This window comes from Solenopsis invicta, chromosome 16 (genome assembly GCF_016802725.1).
Source record: "Solenopsis invicta isolate M01_SB chromosome 16, UNIL_Sinv_3.0, whole genome shotgun sequence".
Lineage (NCBI taxonomy): Eukaryota > Metazoa > Arthropoda > Insecta > Hymenoptera > Formicidae > Solenopsis > Solenopsis invicta.
Window position 1 is genome coordinate 17,225,159 of NC_052679.1, and position 20,087 is coordinate 17,245,245.

The 20,087-nt window shown below is 41.4% G+C and overlaps 1 protein-coding gene across 2 annotated transcripts in view; it reads left to right on the top strand.

Annotated features, from left to right (window-relative positions):
- Positions 1 to 20,087, top strand: part of LOC105203073 — a 78,500-nt gene that overhangs the window by 23,431 nt on the left and 34,982 nt on the right. For both annotated transcript variants that reach the window (XM_011171827.3, XM_039459169.1), the window contains exon 2: positions 18,486 to 18,613. In XM_011171827.3, the coding sequence (XP_011170129.1) occupies positions 18,486 to 18,613 (128 nt within the window). The remainder of the gene's footprint in view (positions 1 to 18,485; positions 18,614 to 20,087) is intronic.

Genomic DNA, 20,087 nt, shown 5'->3' on the forward strand with positions numbered 1-20,087 from the left:
TGCGAATGAAAGGGCGGATTGTCGTCACGATGAAAAGGTGTGTGCGTCTATCCGTTTGACGCTCCAAGTGGAAACGGTTATGATATTTCGCCGATTGTCAACCGCACGACTAGATATCGCACGACGTTCTCTCTCCCCGTCTCTAACACCCTTTCTTCCGTATTTCTACGTCTGTCTGTGTATTCAAGCAAACGGGACGCTTCTCTGGCTTTTAAGGTAATGAATGTATCGCGATATCAAGACCATCGATCATTTCATTTCGGTACATACACCGAGCTCATAAAGATTTATGTGCATGTATTAAGTGTAGCTTCTCTTTCTTTTCAAAGTTGCGAGTTCGATGAAGCGTATCCTTAACGAGATCCACGTCGGAACAGGAAACGGTGACTCTTTCTCGATTCTACATCAATCTTACTGGGTCTGTGATTGATTGTCTTGATTCGCGCAATGCGATCTAATTCTGTCATTTTCAAGCTACCGTGCCGCATTGGCAATGTTGATCACATTGAGGAGATCTGTACTAATGATCGATCCGATCGAGTCGCAAAAAATTCATCGCATAATACTTGGGCGTGACATTGCAGCCAGTCGTCATTAGCCACACAGTGCACATTTGATGGCTGCGAATGTCAGAATCCGACGTGCATTCAGTATTGTTACCTACCTACGCCGCTGACAATGCTCGTGAGAGACACTGGCGGCTTGCTGGGAATACTTGGCGGCAACCTATCCACTAGGTCATACCGGGCAACTTCCGTACGCAAGTACTCGGGTGCAAACAGACTTACTGGCACAATACCGACGATGACTGTGTCGACGCCTCGCGCTACGAGACGTGCCGTGACATTGCAATATACTGACGACGGTTCTATTTCTCCAACTTTCGGATTCAGCGAGCACGAACGAAAGTTAACTTGGAGTGCCTCAATTATTGAAATTGCTCTTGAAATTGTTTATTATATAAATAATATATTAGAATAAAATATTTCGAATGCATATACAGAATGTCTCGTAAAATATTAACTTTTTCGATGATTTTATCTTGATATTTTTAACCGCAGGTATTGTACGTAAATTTTACAACCCTCATATTTTCCAGTCATTCAAGCCAACCCATTTTATACAAAAAAAAAACAATTTTGCTGAAACACAGATCTGAAAATAGTTATATTGAACTATTTAAAAAAATTGTATCGGATATTTAATTTAGTTGCTAAAATGTCAAAACTGCTTTGCAGCAACATTATTGTTCTTAGACGTTTTATAAATTATTTTGCTGGCCCAACATAAAATTATTTTCTAATCTGTGTCTAGTTGAATTTTTAAATCCTGCAGTAAAATTATTTTGTCCGTATAGCGAGTTCTATTTCTGAGCGCTAAACCATGTCCACCTATGTCATTGATCAGCAGAGAATCCTACCGTGTTAATAATTAGATTATATTTGTGTTTGTGAAGGTCTCGATTGCAAATATTTTGTCAATAAGAGTGTAAAATGTATGAAAATTTTATTACATTAGTTAAAGGTGACATATTTTCTCGAACGTAACATTTACGCATCAATATTACATCTAATTCAATAGCGATATTATTCTAGAACAAAAGATTATGAAAAAGATAGACGTATAATTCCAAGCAAATCACTGAGAATTGATTTTTCGATCAAAATGCTTACTAAATACTTTTTATTCAACTTATCTATCTATAAATTTATTGTTTATATTCTGTATACTATAAAAAGAATAAGAATATATGAAAAAAAAATTTCTTCATACGACAGTAATTTCATAGTATATGAGAAATCTTGAAAATTTTTTGCTTCATACGGTGTACAGCACTTGACGCGATAAAAGATACGGAACGGAAATGGTACAAGTAACGGAAATATGTTCGGCGAGTTACTCTGGCGAATATCTGAAGTGGAAAGAGACGATCGCGATGGCACACAATGCAATTTGCTATTATAGATCGATCGGAAATTTAATTAATGATTTATATCTGCAGCAGAAATAGACTATCATCGTCACGTTCAGGCATCCTCACGTGTCTGACAGCTATTTCTCTTCCGAGACACGATGCCCGAAACACATATCGCTCCTTTCTGCAACGCTACCAATATTCGTGGACAATCCTTCATGGTTCGCGCTGTCAGTACGAAGTTCGCTTGATCGATCGCGTTTGGCTTGGAGCAGACTAATTACAAGTCTCTGCTCACGGCAACGGAGATTCACCGTGATTCGGACAGTGGATTCGTAAGGAGAGTATAGGCTTTTCCGGTATTTTCCGAGCCGATCTATCAGTAACTTGGCATTCCTCGTAGCGTCCCTCTTCCGCGAAACGTGACCCGGGTGCCCAAGACGCCTTCAAAACCACCGATATTACCGGCTACGATACCTCTGCTGGTTCCGACCATGACAAACACGCCGTATTCGCTCGCCAATTAGTCAAAAGCGAAAAAGCTCGGTTGGACTTTATCCTTTCTGGACAAACTCGATTACGGTTCTTTTCTAGTTACAAAAGTGTCGATCAATTAAGCTGTCCGCTTCTTCGCATCATTCTTCAACTCCTCGCATCATTTCGCATTGTCAATCTTCATTTTTATTATCGCTCTCATTTTGCGGTATTCGTGGCAATTCGAGCGGTAGAACGCGACTACGTCGAGTAACGAAGCGGAACGGCTGTTTTCATTACGACAGTCGCTCGCGACTTCGAGACGTCGTAATTGATTGCGCGGACGTTATATCGCGACGTCACACGCGCGTCGGAAAAACCGTCGCCGAATCATCGATCTTCGCTCAGTCGTTTACCAGTGATACTTTCGCGATACTCGCGGATGCAGCAGCAATAGACGGGGCTGGGGTCGCGAGAAGAATGGACACGATTTTCCCCGAGACTGTTCGACTCATTTTTCATTAGTCTCGGGAATTCTCTTCCGACGTTATGCGAGCGCAACCGTGGAGCCCGATTCCCCGTCGAGCGTGCAGACAATGTCAACTTCGATCTCGCTCGCTTCACTGCTTCTCCGTCGACAGACGATGCAACTTCGACCTCGTCTTCAAAGACCAGCCAATCTATCTTTTGCGCGCGTCACATGCTGGGGAGGGAAGTCTTTCCCCGTCTTCACGCGCATCTTACCCTCTTGGCAGAAAAATGTTATTTATAACTCTTTCTTTATAATTGTGTATGCATATTCTATCGAGCTATATATAGAACGGAAAATATTGCGATATAAATACTTTTGTGATTGCGATATATATATTTCGATTTTCTAATTATATTATTATTGAAAGTAAATGCAGGAAAAAAATACAAATGCGCGGGAAAAACGATTTTGTGTGAAATACAGATCTGAAAATAATTATGTTGGCCCATTAAAAAAGTTACATCGGACGTTCAAGTTGATTGCTAAAATGTCAAAAACTTTTTGTAGCAATTTTATCATGCTCGAGCGTACCGCATAATTATTTTAATGGGCCGTTAACATTATTATCTGATCTGTATCCAGCTAAATGTTTTCCTGCGGTAAAATTGTTCTCTACGTGCGGGAAAAGAAAAAAAAATAGAAAGAACACACAGTGGATACAGAACACGAACCATTTTAATAACTCGCAAATATGGACGACAGCGAGTTATCGTTGCTATATAAAATAATTTTGGATGGCAGAAAAGTTATATGTATGTTCTCATGCGAGGTTCGCGCGGCGTTTTGTGTCACCACGCAATAAATGTAACGGAAGGGTCGTATTATTTTCTTTATAAAAGAGAGAAAAGAAACAGGGAGATGGTTTAATATTTTCGGAACACTTCTCACTGCATTACCCTCGAAATACGCATCTTTTATCAGAAAGTAGAAGAATCGAGAGTTTGTTAATATTGCAAACTGGACCGCCATCTCCAACATTCGTCTCCTTTCACGAATAATGCATAATCGACGTTACTACGAAACTAGAAATCACTGTGAGCAATTTCTCAAGTCTTGAAGCGTTTGGGCAAATGCGCGTCGTCCCGAGGATTATTTGTGCCGCAGCTATCGCGTGATCTAAAACCTAACGTGTCTACTTTCTCGATACCAATCATTCTGCGAAAAGGCAAGGAGAATCGTTCATATTAAACGGCTCGTTTCCCGATGTTCCCAAAAATGATTCGTTGAGAGGTGAACTTTCAAAACGGAGGTTTGCACGTCGTAGCTCCGCCGCAGGAATTGTGCAAAGGGTCCGAGAAGAGGAGGAAGAGAAGAGAGACTAAAGGGGCGAGAACGGTAGGACCGAGGTAGAAGAGGATTTTGGAGGGCGGTTTTGAGAGGCCTGCGGCGAGCAGAGATTAAATCGTGCCGCAGTAAAGAGCTAATCTGTCTATCCCTGTCTATCCCTTCTCTTTTGCTGTCTTTCTCTACAGCTCGCCCTTTCCGTTTTCGCGTACTCCAGGAAAAGTGGAAAAATGGTAATGCTCGCGACGCGCGCAACCGCCGCGTTCTCTCGGACGCCGTATATCGACGATACAACGATCTCTATAGTGAAAATCGTGCGGTTAAAGATCGACCGTATCTCTGGGATTTCCTTTTTGTATAGTGTTCAAGTGAATTTCTCAGATTTCGACGTATTACGCATTAAACATTCCATCGTTTTCGTGACGAATCCTTCTTGACGTCGGTGGCAGGAAGATGCTTTCTTCTTCTAGAATTCGATCTTCCTGAAAATACTTTTTCGTACCTTCGAGAAACGACTTCCTTTAGTAGCGCATCTTCTAGTTGGCTTCGCCAACTGGAAGATTCTTTTCTTCGGAATTTCGTCTTCCTTGGGACGAGCCTTAGTCTCGCCAATGGAAGGTTTTCCTCGGGATACTACTTTCCACCGGAAAAACTCCGGATTTCCGTCAATTTCCAAGGGAGTATTATATAAAGAACTTGAAGTTTATCAAATCGAGGAACTTACGCGTCTGATTCCTGGCAATAGAGATTTTCGATATCCACTGTATATCGCGCATTAAATCGCGATACAGTTAAATACTTGAGAACAATGAATATTTTATAAAAAAATTCTTGCGCTTGAATAATTCGAAAATTAAATTCTTTTAATAATTTTTTTTTTTTAAATTAATTCAATATTAATATTTATTCGAGTATTTCGAAAATTTATGCATAGACTTTAATTTTTATGACAATACAGAATTTATTTCTGCTAGCGGAATTCCGTGTTACAGATCTTTTTATGAGAGAGAGAGAGAGAGAGGGGGGGAGTTTCTTTTCACCCTTTTTAAAACGGAATGAGTAGTTACATGTACATATATGGAGCACTCGCTTCACTGAATTATGTATACTGACCAAGCTTTTTACATTGCAGTAATGGGCATCTCGTGCATTTTAGAAGTAACTGTAATTCTAATTAGTTAATTTCATGCAGCATATTTCTGCTGAATAATACTTCAAATTCATTTTTAAAACACTTAGTGTTATATATGTACACACACACACACACACACACACACACATGTTTTTTTTAACGCACACCCTATATACGTTGTATAAATCAATAATTACACAGGTTTAATATTAAATTTAGCTATGAGTAAAATTTTAAATGAAACGTATATGTTAAAAATATGTATGTTGGAAAAAAATAGGCGAGCGAAACAATCTTGTTCTGCAATTTTCATTGAATAAACATTACGGTCTTTTTTTCAGGCCGGAATTGCCTGACAAACGGAATTTTTCCGAATGTGACGCAAATGCTTTTACGAAGTGCGTGCACGCGCGAAATGGATTTCGCACTGGCTTCCGCATCTCTGTGCACTCTGTCATTCCGTTTCTCGACCACCGCTCACGCGAAGACGCTAACTTTTCATTAATAACGTAAACGCGCAAGCTGAGCTTGCGTCTCGCATCGCGAGGCAAAGTTGTCCCTCTAATGCCATTAATAAATTCCGTTGAGAATGCAACGAAGCGCAGCGGAGGGAACGAGAAAACCCGTCGTATCTTGAAATACACGGTACAAATTACCTCAACTGAAAAACTAGTTAATCCTACAAACTGATTATCTTTCCCTCACCGTTTCGTCGCAGCGGCTTAGTCGGCATGTGCATATTGTCGACGTAATAGTTCAAATATTTTCGAGACCGTAAGGAATGTCATATCTTATGATTAATACAAGATGTTCATTAATTTAACTTGTCGACGATCAAAATCTTTTCTTAGCTAAAATATTAATATTCCTAGTTTAATCAAAGAAGAGTTGCTGAACGCGTATCGATAGCATTTGTATTTTATATTTTTATTTACATATAATGTTTAATGAAAAATATAAAATAAAAAAAAATGAAAAATAAAAAATGAGTAATACAGATAAAAATTTACAAGTTACGTGTCTTGTTTTATACATTTTAACACTTTAAAAAATCAAGTACAATTTATGTCAATTTGATCAAATTATGTAGCTGATAATAATATAATTATATATGCAATTTTGTACTGAATTTTTACATTTTTATAAAAGATTTATATAAAATATTTTACATGCATTGTATATACATATATATATAATTGTTAAAAAAATTGAATCAATATTGTTGAAATTTATAAAATTTATCAAGTTTCTAAAATTGTATCATCAAAATTTTTATTATAATAAATAATATGCAATATTGATAATAGTAAAACTAATTAGTGACACGAATAAAAATATACCAATTGAAATTGGTTAAACTAAATTCCAATTTTATTTTGACGTCCTCATCTTTCTATTATTGTTATTTATTAATCATTAAATATTTGATTATTTTATCGATAAATTATTCATGAAATACGTATTAGTGATTTCTTATATTTTCAATTATTTTAATTCATATATTCGATACTTTCAAAGATGACACGATTTAGAAGACTTAAGATGATCAATTGTTTAAATTGTATCTTTATAGCATGTTGCATAAAAACTTTATAATAAATTAATTTGTAATGGCAAAAGATTAAATAATGTAGTAATAGTTTTGAAACACCAAGCTATATTTTTCAACGTTTATTTGCGTTCAAATCCAAATGAGAAGTAATATTAAAAGTATTTAAGGTAGTACGCGTTTAGCAACTCTCCCTTACACTTTTATAATTACATTTTATATAATATTTGCAATATATATTTTGTAATTCATATAAAATAGATTATATAATATTATAATTATAGATAATTAATTATTTAATGAATAAAATATTAAATTTATGTAGACAGAGCAAACAGATTTTTTGCAGACCTTAGAATAATGTTAAATAATTGTCATACATATGTACGTGACGGTTCTTGCCTCGTCAAGTACATAGAGTAAAAAGATTACTCAATTTAAATAATTAATATTGGTGGGTGAATCGCGATTAATTAACTAAACGAGAGTTAATCGAGGAAGAGATGGACCTCTCTCAAAGGATTTCCAGCGAAGGGCGGCTCTAATGAGCGCGGTACTTTGGAATTGCTTCCAGCCGCATCGCTCCTTCTCGTGCGTGAAAGATCCCCGACGGGAGTTACTCCGGTTAATTATCAACTTAATTGCCCGCGGTAGTTAGCAGAAGCACCGGTTAGCCGCGGATGTCCGAGCAAAGTTCTTTTTCTCGGTTTACAAGAAACGTAAAGTATATCCTTATATATCACTCTTTTGCCTAATTAACGCTCTCAAGTGAGTCTGATGTTTCAATTTCTACAAAATATCGTTTGTGACAACGTTGGGCGTGGTAGTAAATGTCGTGATTGAAATTCACGTCACGCTACCCTAGAAATAAACGACCAGAAGATAGTTTCTCCTGCGTGGCTTATGACAAATCGTGTAAGGAGGGCGTAATTTTCCCGTTTGCGGTCGTCCCTGTTAGACGTGCCGACAGCGGGCGGGTTAAATATTTTTCATGGATCCTCTCTCCGAATATCTCGGGCCGCGAGGAGGGTCAAGCCACACCAAGGGAGATTCAATACATTTCTCTAAAGACTCTCTCCACCATGGAAGATGATACTATGCAATAAGGCGCGCGAGACAAGCTGACGCGGAAGATAAACGTCAAGTCGCGATTTGTTTCTTTGCCGTCTCGTGTCGGAGAAGTTGCGCCAGTTTTCTCTCGTACTTTATTGCGCCTCGTATCCACGATATCCTCCCATCTGACACTTTGAATCTCGGACACTGGGAAAGAGGGAGAAAGGGGAGAGGGAGAGAGCCCGGCGAAACTTGCTCCGACTCTCCGAATGTTCGCGAGATGCAACCAACCAGATTTGATTATGCCAACCCGAACCAGAGTTTCGGCTCACGCTTTCTCGGGGATTTGCGATCTGCAGCGATCCCACTCGTGAATGCGCGCCGGGAGCATCTCGCCGGGATCGGAAATCAAACGGATTTCGCCACCGATCGCGCTTCGCAACCATCCCCCCCGCCCCCTGGGCGCCGCGGAGCCACGGAGATCTTGCCAGACCCGTACAATCGAAATTGCTGTGAGTGAAATGTTTTAAAGCGAGGAATACGAGCGATTCTCGCGTACAAGCTCGCGAAAGTAGGGAGCTTTTTACGGGTTTGGCTGTCGGTAATTTTAGCGAGCGTACAAACTGTATTTCGTTAGGTACGGACGAGCGTTGCAGCGCGCATCGCCATAAAACATTTAAACGATTCTTTTGCGAGTCCGGGATCGGACCGAGTTTATTGCCTCGGGAAATTCGAACACATATGTGTGAGAGAATTGTTTAATCGTCTGATAAAACGTGATTCGGGATTTGATTGAAGCAACGTCATTTGCCGTAATTGAAAAACGTGGCGCGCGCGCGCGCATTCTTCGAGGATGTGTTATTAAGTCCGTCGCGCTTCATCGACGTGCATCTTTTTATCGCGCGTTTTCAATTGTACTTCTATTCCGCATGATAAATCTTTCCCATTCGAGCCGTTCAGTAGTTTATCTCTCTCCCGGGGTTACCTCGCACCATTTATCTTTTCCAGCCGTGCTTAATTTACCGTCGCTGACTGAATCTCGGCAAGATTATCTTGGCCGTCCGCGATCGCCGCGATTTTCAACGTGTCCATTTCCATTCATCGCGAGGAAGACCGCCCGACAGCCGAAGCTTCCAACCATCGTATTTCATTCGCTGAAGTGTTCTTAAACAAATCACGGCGTTCATTCGTAACGTTCGGTCAAGGGCGCGATCACACACCGCGTTAAGTCTACGCATATATCACAGTGATAAGTCTGTCATTATAATAAAAATCATTGGAATAATTAAAATTTTTAATTACTCGTATCGATGCTTTGGAATTTAGGTCTCTCGCCCTCGTCAGTTCTTCAACGCGCAATTTTTCACCTCACGCCGCGCCGCCACATGCGCATTGAACGATCGTGTGCCAACGACTCGTACTCCGAAATCACATTATCCTTCTGCGAGCCGATGGCAGAAGGCGCGAGAGAGGGCATTTTGGCACAGGGAGTACATGCAGCACGGAGTCTAGAAGCGCGCCTGGTGCGCCGAGTGCATTCACTATTCACTTATCTAGGTCGGTTTGCCCAACCCAGTCGAGGCCTCGACCCACCCCGAAATCCACCTCGGCTTCGTCAAACTCTCTCTCTCTCTCTCTCTCTCTCTCTCTCTCTCTCTCTCTCTGTTCCCCTTCCGACTAGGCGAGATCCACCCAGCGCAATCCGTAACGTCTCGTTAGTTATCTTAACGATGCTTTTATTTGGCGGGGATTTCCAGCCCCGAGATCAGAATCTTCGCGAGAGATCGTGTACGATTCGATTCAATCCTCGATCTCCCTTTGGGTCTCCGTTATAATCGTCCGAGCGAAATAATTGCTGTCGATGAGGACTGGTATTGATGTGCCACCGGCCGTGAATAGTTTCAATGTAATATCATCGGGGGACAGATGTTATTTGCGTCGATTCTATTTTCGCGATGGAAAAAAGTAATGTGAGAGAGACTAAGAGTGAAAAAGTTGTAGCGATGACGCGCCACAAAACCGCGAGTCGGCGAGAGATATAGAGATGACAAGTGATACTTAAACTCTGTGCAAAAAAGAAAACTATTATTCCTCACGTGTTTGCCTTATGAATATTTTACGACGTGCCCGCACGAATCTATAATAAACACGATTATCTGTCATTTCGATTAAACGAGTTTCGCAACAATTTCCATATGCGGTGGCATTTTCCCATGCGGAACTGTGATTTGGTGTAACATTTCATGAATACAGAATTTAGTTTAGATATTAGTTATAAATTCGAAACAAATAAAACGCATCGACACTACGAAACATTTGCCGATCGTCAAATTCTTAAGAGCTTCTAGAAACGTCCGTGCACGCGGATGCACGCGAATAAATTGTTTCCCCCCGTTTATAACGAACGGCAGTCTCGGTCACGAGAGAGATGCCGAAAAAGAAGATTGATTGGATTATTGCTAATACGGAATTCAATGAAGGAAGCGTTAGAATAAACGACTGCGATGCACGCAAGGGGCGTTGTCACGAAGTATAATAATGCCGATAACCCGGGGCTGTTAAACATATTTCTCTTCTCGCGTGGAATTCCACGTGAGAAGAGGACAGAATGTGTCCGCGTGCATCGTCGCATTGCACGCGCACGCGAGTGCATCCCGATCCTCGGCGGCGCGGAGGGGAGGGTCGCATAGCACCCCTGCATAGTGGTCATTGCGGTATCACGGTGTTATGCGAACGGTACGAGCGCAAACGGGACAAAGACGTGTACGAGAATCGTTTTGCACTCGGAGCGATTCGTATCGCGGTACGACAGCGTCACGCGACAAGCGTTCGTGTTCCGCAAACGGATGCGAAATGTAATACGTGTTATCCAGGGTTAAACGCGTCTACAGAGATACATCCGGTGATTTCCGCCGCGCGAAAGTGTCGTTACGCGAGAAATTTTAATAGCCCTTGTCTGCGCGTTGTAAAGATTGCGTTATGGTGCGAAGTGGTGCAAGTCAAATATGGTCAAACGTTAAATCAGTGGATCATTACCGATTACAGTCGGACAAGTGCCGAAGTGAATATTAGTGGATACGTATTAATAACGACTGAAAAGAGTTGTGTTACACACACACACACACACACACACACACACACTCTCTCTCTCTCTCTCTCTCTCTCTTTCTCTCTCGTGGAAATGGTGTAATTTTGAGATTTTCTGAAAGCATGGTCCACTGCTCGACTGTTTTCTTGCAACGTCATCCGGAAACCTTGTTGCTTTATGCATGGGTGCTCTTGCCTTCCCCCAACGTCTGGTGGAGCTTACGGCGCCTCGGACGCTGCTAATCTTATATCGCTTGGATGCTAACTTGATACTGCTTGAGTGCATCGCATTCAACATTTACAGATTTAAACATACCGTTTACTCGGCGCGTTTGTTGAGGTAACGCGGACGGACTTTACAAGTTCTTGAAAATAGAACTGAAAATGCTGTACCTTACCTTGGAAAGATGTCAATAAATGCGTCTCAACATTATTATGTTCTGTGAAATCCTCTTAAATAATAAGCAAATTAAATTGGCAATAAAAAGAAGATCTCCTCTCTCCTCTTCGCGATTTATTCCGTGATATTTTTCTATTCCTCACGGGAAGTATTTATTAATGTTCATTTTACATTTTGCTAAAATTCTGAAAAAGTTATTCAAGAAAATATTGAGTATTACCTGATATATAATTTCTCTCCCAATTTGAAGACAAGACTGACTTTTTTTTTTGCTGATTCATCAAACTCGCGCTACCCTTTCACGCGGTTCCCGTATACAAATGACAAATTAATGCTACGAGAGAACAGTATATCTCCGTCGGTTATTAACCACGGCTATTCAGACGTGATATACGAGAGTGTAGGAAAAATGAGAGACGATTGCGCGAGGCGCTCTTGGTGAGAAGGACAGTAGGAGGTTGCCTTGACAAGCCCGCGGTATATTGAAGTGGCTACTGCGCGCATTCATATACGGCTCCGAGGGTGAGTTCCAGAGATTCGGCTTAGTCACGAATCTACCTCGGTCGGAACACTCCCTCCCTCCCCCAGCCCCCGAACTTTTTCGTTCCACTTCAACTCCGTTGCTGCTACGCTCCTCAGAGAGCTTCTTCGTGGCGAGTGCTTAGTCAGCTAATTATCCATTTTAGTTTGCAAAATTACCTGTTTCCTTCTTCTCGACAAAGATGAGAGCAGCTAGACGTTGGTACATCTTGAGAATCAGCGGCGCAACGACGCGAGAAATCCTCGGAGCACGAATTCGACGAAGGGGATGACTCTTGACATGATTGGTTGATATTGGGGTCAGGTTAGACGTCGTCGTGTAAAAGCTTTAGGGCCACCAAGAATCACTTCATCGACTTGCTTGAGCATATAAGAGCCGATCGACATCTCGCCGATCGACGTCTCGATCAGTTTTGATCGAAAGGTCACTGCCTTCGAGATTATTGCCGCGACAACACTATTGTAAAGTTGTGGATTTTGAATACTGAAATATATTTAGTTTTGATGATATCTCGTATAAATTTTAGAATGTGTAACATGAGGCCTTTGTCATTATTTATTAGGGATGCCATAAAAAAAATTTTCTTATTTTTATCTATAATGAGAAAAAGCGCGGTTATAATTAATAATTTTTAAACTAATTTGCACGCCATTACGTTTTTTTTTACACAATCTTGTAAAACTTTTAAAACTGACAACAAATTTTGTTACCGGACCAACGTAAGCGAGATCAGATTGATGTAATTGCGATTAAAGTGTAAACCCACAAACGTGATAGGAGGATCCTTCCAATAGATTTCTGATAGCCGCATACCGTGATTCATCTGCGGATCCAAAGCGATTTCTATCGATAGGAATACGTCTGCCAACGACGAGCATATCTGGCGGGTATCTCTCCTCGTTTCTGCTAACGTCGAATCGAGGCGCCTCTGAATGTCCGATTGGCTCAACTGCCCGTGAAATGATGTCGTTTCTCCGCTCGCAGATCATTTACGTCTCGCTTTGTGGAGCCTCGTCGCGTCCGTGAATCACGTTGTCACATGAGTTACGCGGCCAACTATGTCTTGTCTACTGGTCTACCGAATTTGAAAATAATACCGCGCCTGGAGATATAAAATGTATTTTTATCAGACTGTATCTTTATTCTCAGTTTAAAGTATTTATCTCTTGCAGAAGCACTTGCAAACGTATGGAGTATTATTGTTTTTACAATTACAAAAAAAAACCGTATTATAAACTTTACGTTTCAAACTTTTTTTTACAAAATTCTGAATTTGCAAATGCTCTCGATTTAATTGTTACATTCAATCTGAAATTTTATAATTAAATTGATATATATTTTATGAATCTATTAATGCAACTATTATGGCTAGAGCGTTGATCAGTAACGGAAACTGAATGCTATAAATCCTCAATTGATCGATAAAAAGAGGAAATTCTATTATGTCGAGATACAAGCGGAATGCCTAAAGCGTCACACCACGCCAATGTCTGAGACAGGCTTTTGCTCTCCGTAAGGAAATTCCAAGAGTCGGGAGTACTCGGATGCCTCGCTCGGAGTCCGACAATTTCGAAATTCTTTGGACTTCCTTACGATAGAGGATAAGCCGCGGGCGCAACTAACTCGACGGGCGTACTTGTAATGGAGAAACAACAGCAGTTCGTCTTCATTAAAGGCACATCGCTCGTTCACTTTCGAATGAAAATTTCGAATGTAATTATCATTCCTCGCGTCATTAATTTTAAATGTCGTTAATTATATAAATGTCCACTTACAATAACTTTTCACTTAAAAATCCGATAGTCTCGAGAGTCACTTGTAAAATCACGGGATTACTCTCAAGAGTTGACGAGCGCTTACTATCCCATCTCTCTGCATTTCCATAGATACCTCTATATTATAACGGGCGCGAATATTTCCGTGAGAAACGTCGCATCCCGAAACTTACTTCTGAAAATTACTTTCATTCTTCAGTCCGGGTAATAATCCAGGCTTCATTCCGCGCGTTGATACACCAGCGGCTTTCGCGGCCAAGAAAAAGGCTAACTTTTCTCTCAAGCGTACTTTACGTGATGGTATCGTTCGATGCAAGTTGCCCGCCACAAAGCCGATTGCGGCATCGAGATCGGCATTTCCGTTTGAATACCTTTGCGACGACGACAAAATCTTTCCGCTCGCGTAATGACGTTATACCCTCAGCTAGTTTCGATCCTTCGTGAATTACGAATTTCCTCTCCCGCAGAGAATCTCGTCCGCGAGTTTTCTTCTTTGAAGTTGCCATCTCAGTGGCATCGTCCACGAAACCACGTCACATTTTTATTGTACCAGCGAGGAATGTAACATGGAAAATAATTTCGTCAGTAGAGTTCATCTACTCTACAGAAGTCGCGTTGCAAGTTAAAATTACTTAACTAACTGTGTAACTTTTTATGTAAGATAAAAACTTTATGTAAGATTAAAATATATTTTCTTAATATTTAACATTAGAACTTTGTATTTGTGGGGGTTTGGAAACAACAAAAGTTTTCAAGAAATTTTTCATAAAAAGAAATTCCTAATTTGCATTATATAGATGAAAAGAATTTTCATATAATGTGCAATCAATTATTTGAAAGATTGCTGTAAGAGTTTCAGAACATTTCACGGACGATTACAATAATCTACTACAGAAAAAAATTATTAATTTTTATCTTCACTTTCGGAACCGCAATGCGCTTGTTTCGTATCGACAGGCACAGCGATTAACTCATTCGTCGTTAACGAACGAAACCCTCGCGTACTTCGTCAGAGACTTTGCTCTCGTCGGTTCGAGTTCTTCCTCGATGGTCGCTTGAGCTTACTCGGGGAGACAAAGTTTAAATTGTTTTCGAAACAACGGCTGTAGTCGCAAATTCCATTGTCAGCGATTGCCGAAGCGAATATTTAAGAAAATCATCAACGTAGAACAATTTATCTTGCAGTTGTAATCGCTATATTACTTTTATCTTAATCAATGTAAATCATAATCGATATGACCAAATTTTTAAGCTCAAATATCACAAATATTAAAATACACTTAATGTTTTCGTTAGAATTTACGGCTGAATCTTCAGAAATTGGATGAATTTATGAAATTTGCGAAATTATTCATTGCATACACATTCCACAAAATGAAGCTGCACGTTGGTACAAACTCCATTATGCCTGATCGAAGGCAAATGTTCGCGGGAGGATATTAAAGTTGAAGAGCAGAGGAACATGGATAGTTTATCTTATCGCATCGTTGCACATAAACTATCCTTTAGTTCGCATAATAAAGTCAGATTGGCGTAAACCATCCCTGACGTTCTACCATAGTTAATGACGGTTAATGACAAAGTGACGTTGCGACACGTTGCATGAAAATTACGCTGCTACATGTAGCTGCGATGTTGTAACTTTTGACATTGACTCAATTGATATACATGCATATCGCCAGTGTCACATGCAAAGAGCACTATATATTTTCCAACATACATGTCCAAAAATGATAAAATTAATTTTCGTCTACTTTTTGCTTGCGTCCAAATTACTCTCATTCACTTCTTTCTTCATCTCTTTGCTCTTTCAGTTAATTAGTACAAATACAATACTATTAGTACAAATACAATAATACAAATATTTTTTTGAAAAAAAAACCACAAATATGACGACAATTAATTGTTCGAAGTCTGTGAAATTGCATAGGACGACCAATTTCAATCTCCAGAGTATCGAACGCGGTTTCGGCAACTGGTCGATCGCGTTGGCCGCACGTACATACCTCTCTCGCCCTTTTGCCCCTTGAAATAATGACAACAGGGGAAATACATCTCTCGACACGTTGGCCACGCTATCAATACCGCGCGCCGTATCCGGCGAGAATGCGGGTTCTATCGCGCGTCGCGCGCGCGTTGCATCGCCGAAAAAATGAGCGGCGAGATAAATCATCCGGATTGCGCGAGCGAGCAAGCAAGTGGAAGATACAGGAGCGGCACGTCCGTCTCGGTGAAATTTACTACCAATATTTTTCTTCCTGCGCCCCGAAAACGGGGTCGAATTTACGTGTCGCGTCTCCGTCGCCGAACACGCGCCTCGCGGCCGCGAAGCGGATGGGACGCGGCTATATCTCTATGCCACACACGCCCGCGTGTCCGCAATATTGAGCGAAACAACTCCCGGAGTCCTCGCCCGCGAAGCAGATTCCGTTTCAGGATTCTATCCAGTCGCGCGCGCATTGCGAGGAGAAATCCGCCAATCTCCCACGAGCGAAACTCCACCGGAAAACGGGTTTATTCAGGTTTATATCGTCGTTGTAATTTCGGCTCTGTTGAACGTTGACCGCGCAATATGGGATGAAGAGATCGAGCGTGTATTTTCGCATCAAGTTGTTATTCCAGTTGCTCCGTAATGCCGTTGAATCGCGGCGAATTACGCAGGCATTATTAATAGGCGAGTTATGTCGTGAATGTTCATTGTCTACTGATGTGGATACGGATGTATCCTGGTGGAGCGATTTCCGGGAGATTAGAGGAACGCGGTTGGCGTATAATCGAGCTAAGGATTTGCTAGATTGGTGTATCGAATTCCGAACGGTCGTTTCGTAGAAGATTGGAAAAGTTACCTCTTTATTGAGTCAATTCCGACGCAGAGGGCGGATGCTCAGTCAAGATACGGCAAAAATATTTTATTGGAGATAGAAAAACAGTACGGAGAGCAAAAAGGTCTTTGATATGGGCGCTGATCCGTTCTCCCTTCGCTCTAGAGACTCTCGCGAGTGCGCTAGGCAACACCATCGTCGCGGATCGAGCTCGCTTTGCTTCTTGTTATCGGATTATTTTTGCGGCCTACCTTATGCGATTTGATTTCGAAACCTACGCTCCACCAGGGTCCGTGTATTGTATACTTTACTTCGTCGTGACGTTGCTGCGGCGGACCAATAAAGAAATAGGGTCGCGAGACAGAAACGCAATTTTCTTTTTACGTTTGCACGAGTTTCCTGTTTACAAGTCGAGACGTTTGATATAAAATCCCGTTATTCTTATAGATACGCGACTCCGCGATGAGATGATGCAGCACAGATGATGAGATTTATCTGAGTTTTATCTGTCTCTCTACCTGTGCGACTGTCTGACATTTTCCCGTTTATCTTACAGTTTCAATTTAATGCAGCGCAACGTATAAATGAATGTGTGCAAACGGACGATCTTAATACTTTGTCGAGGACCGAGTCAACAGCGCGCGCGGCGAAACATCGGTCCGGATGAGCTCGCGAGTTCATAAAGTTCTAACGAGGTTCCAACGGTGGTTCACCTCTCAAGGGAACCATGCGCCGGGCGAGAGTCCTCGGTCCTTCACAGAACTGCGTTAGGAGCCGTGTTAAAGTTCGGGGCAAAAGACACACCGCGAATCTGCGCCGGGGACGCTTAAAACGCTTTATTACCCTTATTAATTACCGACCTCGCTTTTCCGCCTTTTATAAAAACGCTCAATGCGAAAACCGCCGCAAGTTGTATTTCCTGAGCGTGGAAATAATTAAGCCAGCTCCGCCGCAAGTTTCATCGAGTGGGTTTATCGAAAAAGTATTCTCATTAGTAGTAGCGCGCGACATCAAAGTTTTATACGCGTTAATCATTTTAAATAATAAATAAATGTACGGTGTACATAAAATTTTTTAACTAGTTTAAAAACTGAGGCAAATTTGCAATTTACAAGAGGAAAATTTGCAATTTTCGAAGCAGTTCGGTGAACGGTATTTAAGAGATGCGCACTTAAAATCTCGCGCACTCAAAGTCTCGTCGTGGGTTCTTTTTTCTCTTTTTTTTTCTCCCCGCTTCTCATCGCGAGAGGAGGGAGCGCGTGAGTTTAATCTAGCGAGCGGCGAATCTTCCGCGACCTCCTGCCAGCGCGTCTCATCTGGAATCGACGGCGGCGCTTAGCGCCGCCTCATAAATCCCCGATTTTACGGACGTGCATTATACTCACCGGCGAAAAAGAGGTTCGATCGGTCCGGCCGGCGCGCGCGGCGCGGCGCGGCGTGAAAAAGCACGGTAAAACTTTCTCTCGCGCTCGCATTATGAAACTCGACCAACTTCGCGAAAAGCGAAGCCCGGGCCCGCGCTATTACTCGCGCGGGGACGGAATATGTGCCGGGCAGAACGCCCGAGTTTTCGCATTTACGAGGCGCGATTAAGCGTTTTATGGATACCATCAATTTTCGAATCCTATATAGCGCGCTCGCGCGCCGGATTAAGAATCGGATCGTGAGTGTCGCGTCAAGCGGCCAATTACGAATCTCCCTACCCGAACTCGGCCCTCCTCCCATTGCCGTCGCGAATTATTTTCGTCCCGAAAACGGCGCGAATATGGAGAGGCGAGAAAATGGATTTTCGTGCCTCGCGCGATTTGTATTGTAGATTGCTTCCCTCTCGTTCGGTTCTCTATTCCGGATTATTCTTGCGGCAGCAGCGCGCTTCCCATGCGGTCTCACTTGACGATTAAATGTTATATGTGTGTCGCAGGTGTCGCGCACGGTATTAGATGTTACAAATGTGGACAGTACAACGAGGGAGTTGGCAGCATTACACCGTGCATTAATTACACCGCACACATGCTGATAGAGTGCCCACCTTCAAACGAATGGTGCATCGTAAGTACAATATACATATTATTTTCCATTCAATTTGCCGAATGAAACGACGCGAAACAATCCGGTGAAATGTGATTGCCGAGGCGATCTTGCGGAACGCTGCCAAGTACCGGGCAAGAAAATAAAAATCATATTCTACGGCCCGATACGTTCAAAATTGCAGCGTCGTCGAAACATTCGCGCAGCTGGAAACGGAACGGACTCGAATTCGAGTGTAATCCGCCAAAAAGATAAATATTTCTTTCACAAAAATAGGCGTCGATGCGGCGCCAACGATCACTTGACACTCTTCCAGAGTCGCCTATAACGACGTTATTTACCTCTCGGCGGACTCACCGATGTCGGATTTATGAGATGAGTCCGCGCAAATTGGCTCGGGAGTCTTCTGCAAGCTTGCACGTCTGTTCGCCAGAAAGAAAAGCTTCCGGCTTCCACGGCTATCGCGAAGAAGTTCGGTATACATCGTCATCTCGCTCTACCCAGGGAATTTCTAAAATTTAGAAAAGTAACTTTTGTTCCATGGGAAAGTACTTGGGACACGATTATAAATATTCCAAGAGTTGTATATCACTTGATACGACTAACAGTAAATTTCAGTGCGAAATCATCAATTGGTAATATCGAAATATTTTAAAGATTCGATTATTGAATTTAATATTGCATATCAGAGTTTCCCAAACTTGTATCGCGATTTATTCTTTGAAACGGCATCCATCTATGAATCATGAAAAAACAGGGAGAGGGAGGACAAAATTGATTGTTTATAATACTTTAATTCTTCTACTTTTTAATTATTTATAAAATATAAATTTATAAATTCATTTTTTAAAGTACAAGGTACGAAGATATGATGAACTTATTTCCTATTTTTATTGATAATATTTATGACGTTGCACCGAAGAGAATCATTTTTGTGTATAAGGAATTCAATAGCTGTTTGTTTGAAAATTTGGTTTCGATTCCTACCACAGTTGAAAAAATGTTTGCAACCAAAAATCGATTCGCGATTCTCACCAGTAAGATCGCGAATCGTACTTTGGGAATCCCTGTTATATTTATGTACTGTTTGTTTATTCAAACGCACATGTCCGTAGAGTGGATACGCTTTAGTGCTTGTCTAGTGTAAGGCGATGCAATTTTAATTCGTTAATTAGAATCTAGGTGTGTACGTATTAAGATACGTAAATGATTCGTGTAGCGATCCTTTTTCTGCATTAACCATACATTGCGAATGTTTATGCCTTTCTCTCAGTACAATGAAATAATTTATGAAATCACCAAGCTCCGTATTACCGAGAACGTATCTGCCCCCAGTGATGCATGGTCGAGTTCTTCTCTCTCCTCGAAATAAACCGCATTATTAAATCTTTCGATCCTTCCCATTCATCACGCAACACAGAGAACGATTTTGGCTTCAAATAGAAAGGAAGTTAAAGCCTGCGCTCGATACATAATTTAGCGTGGTAATTTACTC